This window comes from Oxyura jamaicensis, chromosome 1 (genome assembly GCF_011077185.1).
Source record: "Oxyura jamaicensis isolate SHBP4307 breed ruddy duck chromosome 1, BPBGC_Ojam_1.0, whole genome shotgun sequence".
Classification (NCBI taxonomy): Eukaryota; Metazoa; Chordata; class Aves; order Anseriformes; family Anatidae; genus Oxyura; species Oxyura jamaicensis.
The window spans coordinates 116520755-116540154 of record NC_048893.1 but is presented as its reverse complement, the minus strand read 5'-3'; the positions used below and the strand labels follow the sequence as shown (position 1 = coordinate 116540154).

Below are 19400 nucleotides of genomic sequence, written 5' to 3'. Positions count from 1 at the left end.
TGGGAGTACCTAGACTGATACATAGCTAAGAACAACAATCAATTTGCCAGAGAAGGAAGACAAATGCTGTCAAACAGCAGAGGAAGTTTTAAGAAGATTCCCGCTGTTCCTCAGTTTTGCTGAACAACTAATTTTCTTAAGTACGTTACTCCTTTGTGCAACACAGACCCCTAAGCAGACAGAAAGTTATTCCAGAAAACACAACCCTAAATCTTAGGCACACCATTTCAGCCCATGAAAGGCAAAACCTCTAACGTGTAGGTAACTTGCACAAAAACACCTTTCAGATATTACATGGTATTAACCCACGGTATGAAAACAAGCTTTTCATTCTGCCTCACCACCTCAAAGTTCTCCAGAACTTTAAGAGTTATCATAAATTGCTTAGCCATCTTGATCCTACAACAAACTTCACACCTCCTCAAGGCTAACAAGGCTAAGTGCTGTGTCCTGCTCTTGGGGCACAACACCATACAACGCTACAGTCTGGGGGAAGCGTGGCTGGAAAGCTGCCTGGTGGAAAGGGACCTGGAAGTATTAGTGGATAGCCAGCTGAACACGAGCCAGCAGTGTGCTCAGGTGGCCAAGAGGCCAACAGCATCCTGGCTTGTATCAGAAATAGTGTGGCCAGCAGGACCAGGGAAGTGATTGTCTCCTCGTACCTCCAGTGAGCCTCACTAGAATTTATGCCTTGAATACTGTGTTCAGCTTTGGGCCCCTCACTACAAGGACAGCGGTGCTGGAGCGTGTCCAGAGAAGGGCTACAAAGCTGGTGAAGGGTCTGGAGAACAAGTCTTACGGGGAGCAACTGAGGGAGCTGGGGTTCTTTAGGTTGGAGAAGAGAAGGCTGAGGGGAGACCTCATTGTGCCTTACAATTACCTCATAGCAAACTGGAGATTGGGCTCTTCTCTGAAGCACCAAGTGGTAAGATGAGGGAGAACGGCCTCAAGTTGCACCAGGAGAGGTTTACTTTGGATATTAGTAGAAATTCTACTGCAAGGATTGCGCAGGCTTGGAACAGGCTGCCCAGGGAAGTGGTTGAGTCACCATCCCTGGAGGTCTTCACAAAACGTGTAGATGTAGAACTTTGTAGTATGGTTTAGTGGTGGACTTTTGTCCTAGGTTAAAGGTTGGGCTGGATGATCTTAGAGGTCTTTTCCAACCTGAATGATTCTATGATTATCCAAGCAGAAGTCAGGCATTTTCTCACTTCATTCTCATCATTTCATTCTCACAAACAGCAACCATAGAATGCCTCAGGTTGGAAGGGACTTTAAAAATCATCTAGCCCCAACCCCCCTGCCATGGGCAGGGATGCCCTCTACTAGATCAGGTTACCCAAAGCCTTGAAAGCAAGGCAAGGTTTAAAGTAATAAAAACACACAAAAAGAAAGGCAATACCATTTAGGTTTCTTAAAAACAACAGCAAAACGAACAAAGTACCAGTAAGTGATACCCAGAACTCGAAAGCCTTCAGCTCCATATAAATGTTAATAGAATTATTCAATAGAAGACCTTCACTAAGGTCCCTGGGATCCCCTGCAGAGGCAAAGGGAAGGAGGACTTGTGCTCCCACTGTTTGATGCCACCGGCTATGCGAGTGATGCCATGTGGGCAAATTCAGGGATGCGCCCAGGAACGATCTCCCCGTGGCAAATGTTCATCCATGCTCATCTGCTGGCAGAGTGAGGACACAAGGAGCTAATCTCAGGGCAGACACTGCATATGCAGGTGTGTACCTGAACAGCATTTAATGTGCTATTGTGTTATAAATCCTGCATAATTGAGAAAAGGAAGAAACGTGGGCTGCAAGAGGGAGATTAGCCACGCAAAGTTTGTTTTCCCATGACTAACAAACTTCTTAACTCTTCTTGTCCTAGATCAACTGAAGATAAGCTACAGACCACAACAGCATCCTTCATGAAACCAGTCTGAAACTTTTTACATTTTACTGCCCTGAGACAGTACAAGTTCAGGCACTGAGGTAGAGGAGGCCACTGCACTTCGACTGCAGATGGGGCTTTATTCTGAACAACCCTGTTCTCCTCCCTCATTTAGCACGAGGCAAACTGAAAAGTTTTGCATCTAATGCACTTACAGATGCAGATTAATAAGAGCTCTGATGTTTTCAGGCAACACTATTTTGTCACTTTCCACCACGGAATTTCTTTTATTTTTCGTCCTTTTTTTTTCCTCCCTCCCCTTTCTCATGCTCTTTTGCTGGGTTTACAAGGATTACCTAAAATTGCAACTTGTGTTGTAAAAATCAGCAGCTAAAGTCAACGTGCCAGTTGCAGCTTTGTGTTTCTATTGAAGCTTGAAGTCTTAAATATAGCACCAATTTACTTAAATATGTATTTCAGAGAAGATAAGTACACTTCCAATTTTTGGAACATTGCTGGGAAATGTAAAAAAAGAGAACACAGCCCTAAAAATACAATGCTAGGGCCAATTTCCAGTGCCAGCTGTATGGCAATTCTCAGAGAAAAAAATAAAAAAAAATAAAAATAAAAATAAAAAAACAAAGTGTGGGGGAAAAAATGGTCAGTTGTAATGTTGTTGGGTTGCACACAGAGAAACAAAGCAAGTTAAATGAGCCTAGATAGCATCTTGTCTGGTCTACAGGCACCAGCCATTCCTGGTACTGAGAGGAAAGAAATGGCTCATTCCCACATGGTCTCTATCCGTTGAAACAGAGCACAGCAGTTGGGAATCCCTTCTACATTCAAGCAACTGATGAGTTTAAACATGTAAAAAGCAGATAATGAGTTTCCACCAGTAAGTTCATGTCATCTGTGTTTAGTTCCTCTAACATTTTGCCTCAGCGTTTTAAAGCCACATCAAATATATGAATAAAACAAGAAGACCTTTAGCTTTACATGCAGCAGACTACAGAGCTTGCTGCAGTGAGGCAGGGCTGAGCCATGGTAAGACCTCTGAAGTCCGGAAGACGTCCATCGGGAGCCAGAGAGGGCACTGAAAATGGTCACGACCTTCATATTAGAGGGCTTTACTTTAGGTGTAAAAATACCTGCACTCATTTTATGACAGTAGTAAAGCTATAAAGCCAGGTTTATAGGTGAGAGGTTTTGCACTTGCCTCCTCTTTCCTCAAAGGATGATCCCTCTTGGCCATGCCACCTTTCAGCCTCCTCCTTAACTCAATCAATAGTCCCAAGGGTCTTTGCAATGCAGGGGGAAAGAAGTTAAAGCTCAGAAACCTGACAATCTCGCATTCAGCAAGAGCTGTGCTGACCTAAGAACCAAGGTATAATCCTGCAAGCAAATCCAGCTGACTTACCCAGACCAAGTTACCAGGTTTTTCAATAAACCTCTATGCAGCTTTATAAGCCCAGATGATTAACTTCCAGTGACGTCTAGAAGTTTCCCTGCCTGTGTGCATGGAAATACGCACGCGGATAGCTCAGATTTGAGCTTCCGTGCACACCCATAAGCCACACGCCTCTGTTTTGCTTCTATTTCTTGCAGGTGTAAGCTCTTTCAGGCACAGAAGGTAATCCTATACCAGGAAGATCCCCTCAGGGCTATACGTACATTAATTCTCCACAGCTCAGTATTGATTAAGATGCAAATAGCTTGCTTTAAAGCACAGGTTTTAACTTGCTGCAAGAGAGGTGCCTCCTATGCGATCCCATCAAAGTACAGCTCTTTCAAAGTTGTCGTAATTAAAGCACAATCCAAATGCAGAACAGAAAGCTTCATAATTAGCAAGTTCAATAGAGGTCAGAGAGGCCTGAAGTTTGCGTGCCAGCAGTAGCTTATGCTTTGTGGAATAAAAACCACCCAATTACCCAGAAATCATGAATCCGATTAGGAAAACGCAGGCACAGGTTCTTGTCCCCGGAGACAATCTCTTCCCTCTTTCCTTGCCTTCTGTGACTACGAGGAAACTGCAGCTGCCACCAAGCAACGTAGGTGTTGCAGAGGAGATTAATTGCACATCTTGAGAAAACCATCACTGTACACCGTTCCGCTTACGAAACAGACTCTTTTCATGTGCTGCCAACTACTGAGCGAGAAGGAAAACAATTAATACTGGCATAAGGTCTCCTTAATTTCAAGGAAATCACATACCCAGAACTAGGCAAGCCCTGCCCGTGCTCTTTACTCTCCCAAAAGTCAGCGGTGGGATGGCAGTGGCACGGACACAGAAGTTAGTGCCGATCGAGGAACGCTCTGCAAAACAACAATTTCACTTTGCTCCCTTTTGTGCACATACGTAGCCATCACAGACGCAGTAAATCCCAAGCAGAAGGCTTTCTGCCACAGGTTTGTGTTATTTTTCTCTTCCCCTCCAGACTGGCAATAGAAGTGGAAGTTGTGCAGGTGGCTCCGAGCCAACCCTGGCAGAAGTCCCTTAACAGCGCGGCGGTCGAGGGAAAGGCTGGCAGACTTCACGAGAGGCTACGAACACCCTTGCCAACACATGCATGCAGTGCAGGGACGTTAGTGCTCCCTGATAATATATCTGCTTTTACTATAATCACGGGGTTAGTGCCAGGACGAGGAGTGCATACTGCTTATAGCATACACACAAAACGTCCAAAGGCTTTTGGTAACTGTTTGTTTAAATAGTATATGCTTGAAGCAGAAAATACAAAACCAAAAAAAAAAAAAACATGAATATCCTTCACTACAGTTGTGTCCTTACATTCACCATGAACGAATAAGGGATTTCCAGAATCCTGACGTATGCCTTGTTAGTTTTTTTTCATTGACTCATTGCCAAATTAAACATTTAAATAACTAAGTGCGGAGAAAGAGGAAAAAGTTGGTTTCCATGATTTTTCTTAAGCTGTCAAAAGAAGGCCCAAGAGCGTATGCCCCTCCCTTTTAAAAGGCTGCATCTGATGATGAGCTTGCTAAAAACCTGAAATCCAGCAAAACAAGATAAAAACCCCAAAAGGACAGAGGAACAAAAGACATCCGTGAATATTTAGAATGGCAGCATATTATGCCAGCAGGAGGCCAACAGAGAGGTTGGAGAAAAACATTCCCTTTGTTCATGCTGTGAGGAACTTCAAGTTTATTTTTGCTTAAGGACCTCTTCAATAAATAATGGTTAAAAATAAATAAAGGCTCTTCTCATGATCAGGGATGGTCACGGTACCACAGACTACTTCCAAAGAGGAGAAAAATGTCACGAGCACTGACACATAAATCAGTTTAGGTGAATAGAATGCATATTCTTTAACCTCTTTATATCAATAAACACACTGCACTACATCTCTGTAAACACAACTACCATAGCTTCATGCTAGGTAATAACAGATTTGCTATTCTGAGCACATAGGCTCCGCATATAAGGGTAAGCCTGAGAGTCAACATACCAGGAAGGCAGTAATTGACAGCAGTTAGAGGGCTGCGCGGGGAAAATATATAGACGGCTCTTGATAAAGAAAAACACACTGTGTGACAAGCTAAAACAGGAGGCTCTGCTGTTTGTCTGTCTGTATGCTGCCCGTGGTCTGGACATCCACAAGCGTTGCTTGTTTCTTCACTGATCTCACACAGCATCAGCCATCAGGAACACTTGTCTACAGCTCAACCCGTGCTGGCAGGCACCAGCTCATCTCAATCTTTCACAGCGTTGTAGTCTGAGCAGCACCAATAACCTCCTCTAAGCACAAAGTTCCCAGCAATTAAGGAAATCCCAGCTGTTTTATAACCCTGCAGCATGTCTCCACCTGCCCTCAGTTTTCCACGCTAGCTTCTCACAGCGCTTCTACCCCTTATATACCTGCGGCCCTTTTCTCCACAGCGGTTTCAGAGCCTGACCGGAGAACTCCCCATCTGCGTCCTGCTAGCCACTGCTCCTCCTCTGCCAGGACTCTGGAGACCGGTACTGCCTGCGGACAGCCAAGACCTGTGCCCAGAGGCTCTATTTTCAAAGGCCTTCTGCTGACAGATCTTATTTACACATCCTAAGAATCACGGGGATCTGTAAATTCAGTCACGAGAACTGGCAGGGCCCTCAAGAGTTTTCACCTCCCTGAAACAAAGCAACAAAGGTGTGTTGGCAGCACGGCTGAGCTGTGCACAACTGGTCTCAGCAGAGGTTTCCAAGAGCTGGGATGGCTGGAACCCACCAGGACACGGATGAACTGTGCACTCCAGCTAAGAGCCACCCTCAGGCACCAGCCCCAAGGACCAGTTTGCCTCAAGGCTGCTTGAAAGGGTGAAGGACTACGGTGTGCTTTGGGATGAAAACCCGCTGAGAGGAGCATGATGTGTTATGACAGTGGTCCCCATCCTCGATGGCAGAGCACATCTCCAGCAGGACAGCAGGTCCTGAGGACCAGCCCCTCCATGGCATGAACCCCTGCGGCACGAAGGGCTCTGCCAGGCCACGCTACCTTCTGTGCCAGGCAGAAGCAATTGGGTGTTTGGGGCTTTTTTGTTGGTTGTTTTTTGGCTTTTCTCCTATAATATGAATTTATAACAAATCATAAATAAATAAAAAGGCATATCTGCCAGTAACTAGCTAATTAAACAAAGCACATTTAAGCTGAAGATCTCCTTAATGACAAGTTCCAATGGACTTTAGGATAACTTTCCACAGGAAGAGATTGAAAACTGACCCTGATCTATTCTGAATTGGTGACAGATGTAAGAAAATACTTTTTCTTTTATTTTTCTTCATTTTTTTTTAAAATGCAGACAGTGGAAACTGGCACATCTCCATATCTAACTTTTAATAGTATAGCACCAGGTATACTACTTTCCTGCCTTCTCTCCATCCCCAATTCATGTGTTATTTCTGAAGCTCTGCCATGTTACAAACATTTTTCAGATTTTATAAGGAGACTAAAGGAAAGGCTCCCTAGGAAAAAAAAATCCTGTTTTAAGTATCCAACATTACTTCAACATTTGAAAGCTAGCACCAGGAGCTATCTGTATTCCACAGGAAACCCTCTATCAGGATCCTAGGAAACAGGAGGGGAGGGGAAAAACATAAATTTAATGACTGAAGTTACTGACTGTGATCTCACCTTACCTCTTAATACGCAGAGTCAGTGTCTGAAGCAACACAGAGCTGCTGTATACTCTGTGCTGGCAGCGAGCTCCCTCGAGGATTTCTCCCCTACACTACTTTCCTTACCTTCTCTGCTTAAGTCAGCACTTACAAAAAGCAACATACCCGTACACTATATATATTTTGTAATATATACGTAACGATGTAATGATCCAATGTGTAACTGTTGTGGGTCATTATCCTCAACTGGCTCAGGCAGGACATCTTCCCAAGTTAGCGTTCATTTTCTCCCTTTTCATGCACAATTACAATGGCAGTCCAGAAGCCTGTCACAGCATACTGTAAGTCCCAGTTCCGTGTGAGCAACTTCTTTTTCTGAGAAGCTGGAAGCATACACATTGTCTTACAAAGCCCATGCTCTAGAAGATTTGCTATTTAATCCATGGCACCTGCAAACACCCCATGAAAAGATGAAAGCATGAAGATCCGTTGGTATTAATAGTGGAGGACCCCCTGGAAGAAAAATAGGCTTCTAAAGAGTCCACGACTACTCACACTTTGCCAGTGCCTTACAAGGGCTACGTGAAAGAAAAAAAAACAAACAAACAACAACAACAAAAAACCTCAGAGCCATGTATGGCAGTCAGCAGGTCAAAAACTCGGGAAACAAGATGGAAAAACAGGTGGAACTTTAAAAGGAAAAAAAAAAAATCAGGTAGAGAGGAACTTAAAATTAAATAGCAAACTAATCAACTGAAGAGAAGAGGAAACAACTGCTGTCAAGACTCAGGAGGTAGAAATTTAATTCATCTCTGAAGGCTTGTATTAAAAACAGCCTCAAAGCAAATAATATTTAACATGGAGTTCACAGCCAAAAGCACAGAAGGTGTATAAAGCAACTGATGAGAACTGGCTTGCTCATTTTGTTTAAATGAATGAATGCTAATTATATCCTCAGGGAGATTCAAAGGAGTTTGCTACAGCCAGCATAAAATAATGCAGATTTTAAAGGAACATTTGGGATGCTCTCTCCAAGTCGTCGCTCCTTTTGCATTAATACTCCTTCCAGTGGGGAGTCCCAGCTGAAAGGATATTCTCCAAGTTCTCACTTACATTTAGAACAAGAAGGTAAACACGTTTCCTTCTGAAAGCGGTCACCAAGGTCATTTGTGAGGATATTGACTCTGAAATCTCAGCTTCACTAATGACACCTGCATATGACAGAAGTGACAAGAGTATTAAATAAAACAAAACAAAAATCAAACAAGTCAAAAAAAAACTGTATTGTATTGCTGGCTTTGATACAACAGACTTTGATTGTTTAGTGATTCTTTTAAACTATACCTGAAATTACATGGGAAACATTAGTTTTATATTTCAAAAAAAAAAAAAAATACAGCTTTACTGCCAAAGACAATGCTTAGAAAAGCTGCATCCTCAAATGCCCCAAACTAGAAGATAAATGCGAAATCAACATAAATGCTCTCAATCTTTGGAACCCTAGTTACTGGTTTAGGGCAAAGAGAAACCTGGCAATACCAATATAACCACTTAAATCAACCACCTCACTGCACCAAAGCCAGTTTTCCAGAATCTTGCACCCTACTCCTTGAGGAGACAGAAAAGGACAGTGAAAATTCATTGTGACTACCAGAAACAGCAGAGGTAGCCAGAGCAGCTACAGATGGACTTAAAAGAAAACTTTCTATAAAGAGAAACGTGTACAAAGCCAATCCTTCCCCCCTCCCCCCCCCCAAAAAAAAAGACATGAGCTTGAAGACAGAATGGAAATATAATTTTTCCCAGTCCTCGCAGTAGATGCTGCGAACTACTCATCCTCTCTTGGTAACCATGTCCCATCTTCAGCAGAGCCACCCAGCACAGCTCAGCCAGCAACCTGGAGAAGGGGACACCAGAAGAAGCAGACCTGCTCGCTTCCTCTTCAGACACAGCTAGGACTACCAGGTCTTCTGTGAAGGACATCTGGAAACACCACCCCGTCACTGAGAGCGGGAAGCCCAGCTCAGCCTCCTGACAGCTTCCTCGACGTAGTGCTCTCACATGCCATTCACAAATCTGTTCACGTGTCACTAAAAATGGTCCATGTTTTGACATGGATTTCCACTGCAGGTAGACCAAATAGCAACCAATGGGTCAACAGTACCTGTAAGTTTGCTTTTCGGTTTTGTTGGTTCTTATAATGATTTAAAATTTCCCCTCTTCCACATGAAGTTTGGAGATATCCAAGATCAGGAACACACATTACAATCAATTCCACAGCACGTTGTCTCATGTGCAGAAGACAACCAGCGTTACTCCCCAGGTGTCTACACACGGCCCTGTTCCGGCCTTTTTACACACATGAAAATGGGACACGGCACCGAGCACACAATCGTGGCAGAAGGCAAGGGGTGACACCAGCCGGGTCCTGCTGCTTTTTCACTCCTTTGCCTCTCACCACTCAGCCCCTCAGCAGCAGGGGGCTCCTTGGCATCCCTTCCTCACAAAGAAGCCAGCTCAATAGCAGCCTACGACACGCCAACATCTGCCAACGTGAGATCAGACAAATGGGCAGACAAACGGGCAAACAAGGTCTGACAGTAAAACACCCCGGTTCACCAAATAAATCCCAATCCCAGCCAGCTCTGTGGGAAGAAAACATATTCTGGGAAAAAGCAGTAACATTGGGGTTTGGTTTCAACCACCCTTGGACAACCCGCTGCCCCAGCGAGAAGCCTGAGTAGGACCAATCCAGCAGTTTTCAGTGTTTTTTTTCAGTGTGTTTTTTTTTTTTTTCAGTGGTTTTCAGGAGCCTGTTATGGGGCTGAAGTATGCTGACGGCAGACAGCTGAGAACTACAGGCCTGCAAGAGATGCAATCCTGTATGAACTTGCAAGCTGCTGTATGGTGGAGCCTGCCAAGACTTCCTCCTCCCCTGCTCACACACACACCGTGACGGCAGTGACTCCTCACAGCTCCTTCCACAGAGGAAACTAAAAGTGACCAAAAAGAATTAAACAGAGTGGTTTTAAAAGAACTGTTCAAGCAAATACAACTCAAGACACAAGTTGCTGCATCAGCTCTCACAAAAGCTTGGGATGGGTGCGATAAGGAGAAGAGCCTGCAGCTTGCTGGCAGTGCTGGTGCGCTGGGCTTTTCAGTCGAAGCTTATTTAAATTGTGCAAGAGCTAATTTATGCAGCCACAAGATCTTATTTATGCCTTCCCTTCCTGGATTTCTGCTGTTCGTCAGTCCCTCTCACCTTCACCCAAATCAGACTCAAAGCATTTTGGAGAAGACAGCGCTGTGTGAACTGGAACCCTGAGAAGCATCCCACCTTTACACCACCAAAATCATTAGCAATAAATGAACTCGTTTTGTGCCACAAACTGCAATATGGAATCTTTCTGTTCCCAGTCCCCCTCCTTTTCATTGTATTGATGCAATAAAGAATTAACTTTGTTACAGCCAAAAGAGTAGAGAAAGACCAGAACTGTACTTCAGAAACACTGCTCATCAGCTGCAAATAAATCAAAAAGTGCTTTCACTGTGAGGGGCTTACAGATATGAAAATATTTTGTACGTGAAATGGAAGACTTATTTTCAGTTCCTCTGTGCTGATTCATTTTGACAAATGGGCTTACATTTCCAACAGGGGAAACAGACAGCCATAAATCACTCCCGTTATCTTTCTGATGAGCTACAAGTTGCTTTCACTGCACGCAAGCAATGTATGCGGTTTTAATGTATTTTACAGCTAAAAGGTCTGAGGCATTTTATAAATACGCCACACATTTAAGATTTTCCTCAACAAACCGGCAGCCAGAAATATTGCAAGAAGATGATTTTGACTAATAGTAAAACCAAAGAACTCCCAGGGCAACAACGTGCAGCCTGTGCTACTACTGGTATCTAAGATGCCTTGAAGTCATCTACAGATGCTGTTTAATATTCTTGGTTTCAACACTCAGTCCCAGACGCAGAATCATCAACCAGAAGAAACAAAAATAAAAGAATTCAGGCATTCAAAATTGCAGAAAAGACCACAGGACACATCGCTGACAAGATCTCAGGCAGTTAGCTGCTGCAAACTCAGTGTTCTGGTGGAAAGGATAAAAAAATACTGGTGATGACGCAAAGAGCACTGTTAGCATTTATGCAGGTGTTGCCCTCCCTCATTACAGAACTGCTCAGAATTTGATGCATGTGATCATACAACCCCTTAAACAAGGAGTCAAAGCATGCTCACAGTTATCTCCTGGTTCTCCCAGACACAGATTTCCTGTCTAATTACGGCATGTCCAGTAGCAGTGAGATACTCAGAACGTGGTTCCTGATACCTATGAAAAAAGGAAACTCATCCAGATGTTGTGGTGGATGGAGAGACTAGTCAGGCGAGCGTATGGATATGCCCCAAACAGCAGTCATGCACAGGTCATACTTTTCCAGTTCTGAAGAGCTGCAGGAGCTTCCTGTAGCAGTTCCATAACTAAACACAGCCACATGTTTTCACTTAATATGATGCATGGCACAGATAATAGTGCTTGCTCCTTATATGAAGGTTTTCAGCCAAAGCCTTCCGAGTGTGCTCTCTGGTCAGATAAACCATTTAAAAAAGGGATCCAGCAGACACAGGCTAACCAGCTCCCTTAAAGTCTTGAAAAGAAATCAGTGGTACAAAGTAGAAACAAATTACCAGCCAGATGCCTTCACAGAAGACACCTTCAACAAGCCGTGTCTTTTCTTCCTTGCTACATTAACAAGGAACATACCTGCTTTCAGCAAGTAATAGCTTTCTGGAGCACTCACATCCATTGCCTTCCCAGAAAAATAAAGTATGGGAAAGACCTTTTTATTATTTATTATTTTTTTTCATTTAAACGTTCCCTGCCACCTTAACTCAGTATCTGGTGCATTGTCTCTGGTATCTGTCTCTGGGCAGCTTAGAGCAGTGAATGGCTGTGAGCCAACACGTTTTTAATCTTCAAGAACAGCTGGATAGAGGCATGCAAATTTTGGCCTGTTTTACTTACGAGCGACACATTATACATAGAGAGCCACAACGGACAGACTCAAGACAGGGAGATTCAAATTAAGCCTTTATTCTAAGGGCATTGTCTGAAAACTCCAAAGAAAAGTGTAACTGGCAGAGACTTTTAGCTTGGTGTGGGAGCTGGAAGCAGCATCTCACCCCATCCGACAAGGCAGTGTCAGGAAGTCTGGCAGGAGACCTCTGAGGGACACCAGCGAGGACCACAGACCCTGCTAGGTTAAAACTCATAGGACAGCCACAAAGGAAAGACTTTGTAAAGTGACTCACTTGGCCAGCCCACGCTGGTTAAGTGTAGGCTTCGGGTAAACCGTGCAGCATGACAAGGCACTGCTGGAGAAGCCTGAATACATGACTGCTTCCAAACTGTGCTGCTATTCTTAGTGTATAGATGTAGGCATGCCTAAATCCAGTACCCTGAAAAGCAATGGCATTTCCTGAAAAGAAGAAGAGGGCAAGAAGTAGGGAAGACTAAGATCAGTTGTCTTTAATCACATCTCCAATTGTAAGAAAACCTGTCTGTACAGCGCTGGGTGAAATCTGAGATTTGTCACGACTGAAAAAAGGGACTCTTTCTGTAACAGCAACATAGTAATTTCAGAGTCTTCCAAACAAACTTTCATTATAACACAAGCTTCTAAATCACCCAAATTACATATATGAAGTATTCTCACATATGCATATTTTTGTCTACTGCAAGATCTGAAGCAAATGATAGCATAAAATTTACTGCTATGTTTTCCTGCAAAGCTGCAGAAGTTTCTTCTCTGCCTCCCTGAAGGACACGGCTGCACATCACAATTCAAGCACTGCACAACTCAGAGATGTACAAGCACATGTATAGGTATTCGGTCACCAGTTTCAAATAAATATAAATACACTCAAAAATCTTTGATACGTATCTTGCATGTTCTGCTTGTGGCTTTTTGCCCCTCGAAGATAGCTCACGACAACCTGCAGACATCTCACAAAAGCAACCCAGAATATCATCATTTCAAGCCTTCTCACTGCTTCTTTTGGGGCTCTATGCATCGGGTAAAACTTGGTTTCACAACAGCTCCGAGCCTGAACCGCACTTATGTTACCTGTCCTCGGCCGAAGGCACGTTCTCATTGTCTAAAGCACAACACATCAAGCTATACAAATGGTATCTGCTCAAATGTTTCCCCACTGGAGTTGCACACGTTGGCAGAGGCTGGGTGATCTGATACCGTGGGGGTGCCTCCATCTCCCAGGCTTTGGTTCGCCCTGTGCAGCGCAGGGGGGCAGCGGCTTTCCCAGCTGCTGAGTGGACACAGTGAAATGTAGCCCGGGGGAGAGCCGCAAGGAACAGCACCACTGAGAGAATAAAGTACATCTCACCCTCGCTGCTTATTTTGTGCCAAATTGCAGGGGAGGGTGTAGGAGAACATGTTGCAGTTTGGCACTCCTGGTACAGGATGCACCTGAGAGACACGCTGGGACTTTGGGAAACCTCTCCTGTACTGCAGACACCCCTGGCAGCCTCCAAACCCTACCTTGTAGCATCTGAACAAACAGGAACCAAAGTGAGGGATCCTGACAGAGACCCCAGCAGTTGGGCAGCAGCGGAGAGGAGCCCACGCTGATCAGCAAAAGCGGTCCCACGGTGGTTCCTGGAGGGAAGGCAAAACTCCCAGAAGTACCCTGTAAAGCAGCGCTTTTCCGTGAAGGAATACAAAGCAGCTGCTTTTGCAAAGCTGCATTTCCTAAGCGCTAGACAAGGAAGCACACAAAAAAATATGTATGTATAGTTGGTGATGAAGGTTAGCCATCCAAGCCTGGAAACAGCAGCCCAGCCAGTCCAGAGACTTCTGTACATGAAGCACGTAGAGAATCCAGAATAAACAAGAAACCAATAAGCAACACTTCCTCCTCAAATAAGCCTTTTCGCAGAAAAGTTTAACTCTAGTCCAGCCCCAAGGTATTTTGACAGATTCACTTCAGCATGCTGGTAGCAGGCTATTGAAGTGCTCCCATGCTAAACATATTCATTCTCCTTTCATCTTCACAGAACGTAAGGGGAAGATGTAATTTTAGACATTTCTCTCAGGAAAAAACCTGCAGCTGCCAAGAAACACTAGTTAAAGATAATGGGAGGTGGGGGAAGGATTTCCAATCATTCTTACGTTGCACTTGCAAGAACTTTACTCTCCACATACCTGCTGCTTTCACATTTCTGTGTGTTAAGTACACAGCAAAGACACCATTTACCTCCTCAAGCACAACAAAGTTTTGTCAAGATTATTCAGGAAAACTAACAGAAGACATTGGTAAAGCTCAGCTTTCCATACTTATCAACTCGGGTAAATGTAATTTATTTCCATTGTTGCCTCTGAAGAAATATAAGACCCCTTCTCTCTTTACGTAGAGATAGGCAGAAGGACAAGTTAAAGTTGTGTCAAAATCTGGCAGACCTCTATAGTGGCTCTTTCAGGTTATAGGGAAGAAGAGAATCAAAGTTAAAACCTCTAATCTGGAGCCACGTTCAAGGTATTGCAGCACAAATTTTCAGCCTGAACAGCTTTAACAGCGTTCCTTTAAGTATAATAGAAGCAGTGGCAAAGAACTGATGGCCCGCCAGCAATGCTCTGCGTGCTGAGCTTTCAACTTACCCCACTAAAAAAAAAAAAAAAAAAAAAAAAAAGTGAAGATCTTGTGAAACGATCTATCCCCAGCACATCGCAGGTACTTCACATGACATAACTTGAAGCAGCAAATTAAAGAAAAAACAAACACACAGACATTTCAGAAGCAGAAAAAATAGTCACGTACTTCAAAGAATGTCTACTTTGTTACCCAAGTTGTCAAAAAAACTTTTTTACCTCTCCCTATGAAGGTGCTCCTGGGACCCCTGCACTGCCCTCACCTCATGTATGGCAGCACAGTACAAGGCTCAGCAGTCAGGAATACCTAAGTAGAATATTTTTATACATCTTATAAGCTATGAAACAATCAAGTTAGAAAACCTGTGTCATGTCTGCTACCATTGACTACTGCAGAGGACCAGCAGCAAGCGGCACCCAGCAGCTTGCATGGGTGAAAAGTAACAGCTCCTGAGCTCTCCTGCATCTCCTTGACATCCATCCTTGAGGATGCGATCCCTTAAGAACCACCCAGAAGGAAATGCACAGTGCTTTGATAACACTCGGTGGCGTGAGGAGCTCTCAGTGGGAATGGCTGTAGCTCATGAAGATGGCCAGCTTTACGTGAGAAAGCACAGATGCAGCACCAAGGGGTGACAACACTCTTGATGGATATTAACAGGACATGTGTTGCATTCGAGGTCACTTTAACATGTCATTTCTGCTAGGTCTCTCTGCGGCTGGGAGTCTTGCTCATTTCTTCACATACAGTCATCCAGCTATCTGGAACTTATTTAGCAGGAGACAACTGGTCCAAGGCACAACTCTTGGGATAAAGCTGTGCCATAGGACATACTTATCTGCTTGTATTCATGTGATGTTTTTTGTCTTTTACTTGGCCTGCAGGCTATGTGAGGGCAGATGGTGCCTTTCTGCTCTGTGTTTAGGTTCAGACAGCCTCAGGGACACCCAGGTCTGCATCCTCCACGAGCTCAGCATCGGTGCACTTGGCTTCAGGGGACCAGCACACACAGAACCAAGAACACGAGTGGGTCCTGTACGTACTTTTACAAAAGTTGTCACCTAGGATTAACGGGCAGAGAGCAAACTGCATTAAAAAAGCAACAAGAAAAACCTCAGCTGACACAACGGGCCCCACCCTTGGCAATGCAGAACACCAGCTGCTTAGGGGCTTGGAGAGAGTTTCTTGACTGCTGCAGCCCAGTCTGATGGATAGGAGCTATAACTGGGAATCAAGACACTAATTGCAATGCCAGATTTTTTTTAAAGCCTGCCATACGACTCTAAGCCATCTTAAATATTTACTTCTTTCAGTTTTCTCCTCCAATCCCTTGTCTATTTGCAGCATGAGCTCAGTTGGGCAAGGAATGCCTCTCTCTCAAAGGCTGCAGCACTGAGAAGTCTCACCCAGATGCAGCCCTTCCTCTACAGCTTTAAGAGCTGCCCATCCTGCAACCAGACATCGTCCTGCTTGTATTTAATGTGTATCGAAGTATCCAAACATATATATGCTTACAAACATAGTACACGCATATATTGCTTTTCAATTATTTAAATATCATAAAGGTTTTGAAAACAGTTCTCTAGTATTACATATTCTTTAGGTGATCTTAATGGCATCTCTTGAGGTTCATAATCCCTTCACAGCAATATTCTCCTCTAACGTGCAGCTTCTTTTTTAATGCAGTACAACCACTCCCCATTATTTTTGTCAGAGGTTAGCTTTTCCTTACAACTGTCTACTAAAAGTGTAAAGGCACGAGTACGACAGTCTTATCCCACACAGTGTCACTTGATTTCAGTCCCACGTACCTGTACACAAGTGATTTCCTATGCACATACGTTTAGCTGTACTTTCATCCAGCCCTACCTGAAGGTCGTCAGTGCTCTGCCTGAGCCCTACACAAAAAGGATCTACCTGGGTTTTCCACAGCTCTGAAAACCAGGAAAAAAAAAAAAAAGAGATGGGAAGAACTCTGGGGAAGGCAAGAAGAACCTGACAAGGACAGAGTCGCTCAAGAGCTCAAAGGTCTTTAGTTTCTCTCTTTGCTCCCTAGGCAAAAACACACAAATCCCCTTAACTTCCAAAAGGTGCATGTCTAAAACGTTCTTGAGGGACAAATGGACTTTTTTCTTAGCAGTGCCATGAAAGAAATTTCACCAGTGCATCACAGGCTTTTAACAGAACAATGCAAAAGAATCAAGGGAAATCTTTCAAGATTAGAAACTAAGAATTCAGGTATTTTCAGTCACCTTCCTAATCCCAAGGAGAGAGTTAACTCATCACTCAATGATTTTCACTGCCTACCATCAAATACGGATCACAGAACTCTGTTTATAGCACCTAAATTACTTGTATTTAGTATGTTGTTCACCATAGCCTTTGGGTTATGGAGCACAAACGCTCTACAATAAAAACTTCAATTTTATCAAGTTATGAACTCAAGAGTTGATTAAATTACTCCTGCTGTTTAAATAACAATCTGCTACCAAAAATAAGCAATTTGTGTGGCTCTAAAATAGGCTCCTTGGCTCTGACAATTAAAAAAAGCATTCAGTTCCTAGTAACAGTTCATTACAGTACACGCACGTACAATCTGTAATCAAGGGGGCCACACAGACATACATCGTACCGAAATTACTGGGAGGAGCTATTTCAGTTTACCTGAAGGCATGCCGTCACCTGATGAGCACAGTTAGAGACCAACACAGTGTCACGAACAAAAATACTTGGTAGAGTTCATACTGACAATAAAGGTTTGAAAGAGTATCACATTTTCTCTTAATAAAATACACAAACAAAAGAAACGGAATGTGAAACCTTAGCTCAATATTAGGGTTTACAAATACAGCTGCTGATGATTTAAACAGTTTGGAGCCTTTATCGCTAAGCTTAATAGCAAAATTGGACTTTCAAATGAGCGAAAGGTGAAACAAGCAGGCTATTGTGTGGTCAGCTTGAAGACTACACACAAAAAAGTGTGTTTTTGAGATGGTAGAAGTTACATTTGGCCTTCTAAGAAGAAAGAAGAGCAGGATATTAGCATCCTCTGCAAACTAATTGAAGACTAACATTCACATGAACCGCAAAATAAAGCATTCAGTTATCTTCCTAAGAAAATAAGGAAGTTTGGCAGCACAACAGTCCTCAGAGAAATGCCAGGACAGAAACTTCTGTTGTCTTTGCTGATTTAGCAATCCAATACCTTAGTGTTTTGTAAAGAAAGAACACAAGCGCGCGTTCCAGCATCTTTCGCGCTGGAAAGAAGTCTGTTGCTGCATGCCAATAAACCCAAGAAAAGTTAACTTCAACTCACAAATACCACCACTAGGACGTTTTATGGCCCTACACAGACAGGGCTACCGGCTGCTGGATGCCAAGAGTAGGAGCCGGCAGCAAACAGCGGCTGCCCCCAGGCACAGCTGGCAACCACACCAGACGCCTCCCTTACCTGCTTATCGCTTCTCTGCGGTGTCAACCCCCGCTAACACACCTGAATTTGAACCAATACCTCTGCCCCCGGATTTTCACAGCCTACACCTGCTAAAACCACGCCTGCACGCCAGCTAGCCCCGGCTGCACCCGCACAGGGTCCCCAGCAGCCCCCCCCGACCTGCCGAGGCGCGGCCGCTCCGCAGGGGCAGGCAGCGCGGCGGGCTCATTTTCTTTCCCCGCCAAAACCGGGCCTAAATCTCCCCCCTTTCAAACTCCGCTAAACCCCGTGCAAGCGATCAGAAGCCGAACACCACAAACATACGACTTTCTAACTACCAGAAGCCCGGCGCACCGGGCCGGGTTCCACCCGGGGGGAGGACAACGAGCGGTGCCAGAGCCTCCCCCCCCCCCCCCCTTCCCCTTCGAAGTCCCCCCGAGCCGGGCGAGGGTCGCTCCCCGGGGCCGTCCCAGATCTCCCCGGCTCGGCAGCCCCCTTCATCCCCCTCGGGGGGCTCCCGGTCCCCGCGGCTGCCGCCCCCTTCCCTACCCTGGTAGGCGCGGCCGGGGCAGGCGGTCAGGGCGAGCAGGGCGGCCAGGCGCAGGCAGCGGCTCGCCATGCTGCGCGGCGGCGGCGGCCCTTCCCGGCTGAGGGCTGCGCGGCAAAGGGGCAGGAGGAGGAGGAGTGGGACGGAGACATCCTCGGAGCGGGCTCCCGGGCTCGGCCGGAGGCTCCTCCTCCTCCTCCTCATGCGGAGGGCTCTCGGCCCGGCCCCGCCTCGCCTCCCCTTGCCCTGCCCTGCCCGCCGGGACCGGCCCCGACGGCCAGGGGCCCCTGCCCCTGCCCGGCGGGAGGCGGCCGGTGCCGACCCCATTCCCTCACCCGGGGCTCGGTTCCCCACGACCCGAAGTCCGTGAGGGAGCCGGAGCCGAGCCCCTCTCGCCCCCAGCAGCCTCCACCGGCGGGGACGGGAGGGTGAGGAAGGGCAGCCCCGAAAGCATGAGTCCGGCCCCTGGACCGCGGGGTCATGAGGGAAAAGTGCGGAGTCTTTGCGTTTACCCCTAACGTTTTGCGCTGCCGGGGGGCTCGGGGTCACGTCTGTGGGCTTTCTGCCAGAACCACAAAGACTGGAGGTCTTCCTCTCACCCCCTGCCGGATGAAAGCGATTCCCCTAATCCTAGCCCACGGAAGAGAGGTCTCCAGGCAGAGCATCAGATCTTCCAACGCTTGATTAAAGCTGGAGACCTGTCAGCCCTGAAGCTCGACTACAGCTAGGCTTGGGTATTTTTTTTTAT

At 45.3% G+C, this 19400-nt stretch overlaps 1 protein-coding gene across 2 annotated transcripts in view; it reads right to left on the bottom strand.

The window, feature by feature from the left end:
- The window catches only part of SRPX (sushi repeat containing protein X-linked), a 42891-nt gene extending 24070 nt beyond the window's left edge, over positions 1 to 18821 (bottom strand). Inside the window, exon 1 of one of the 2 annotated variants that reach the window (XM_035316020.1) lies at positions 18655 to 18821. In XM_035316020.1, the coding sequence (XP_035171911.1) occupies positions 18655 to 18724 (70 nt within the window). In that variant the 5' untranslated portion in view covers positions 18725 to 18821. The remainder of the gene's footprint in view (positions 1 to 18654) is intronic. The other variant, XM_035316021.1, reaches the window with a different exon arrangement.
- Positions 18822 to 19400: the final 579 nt, after the last annotated feature.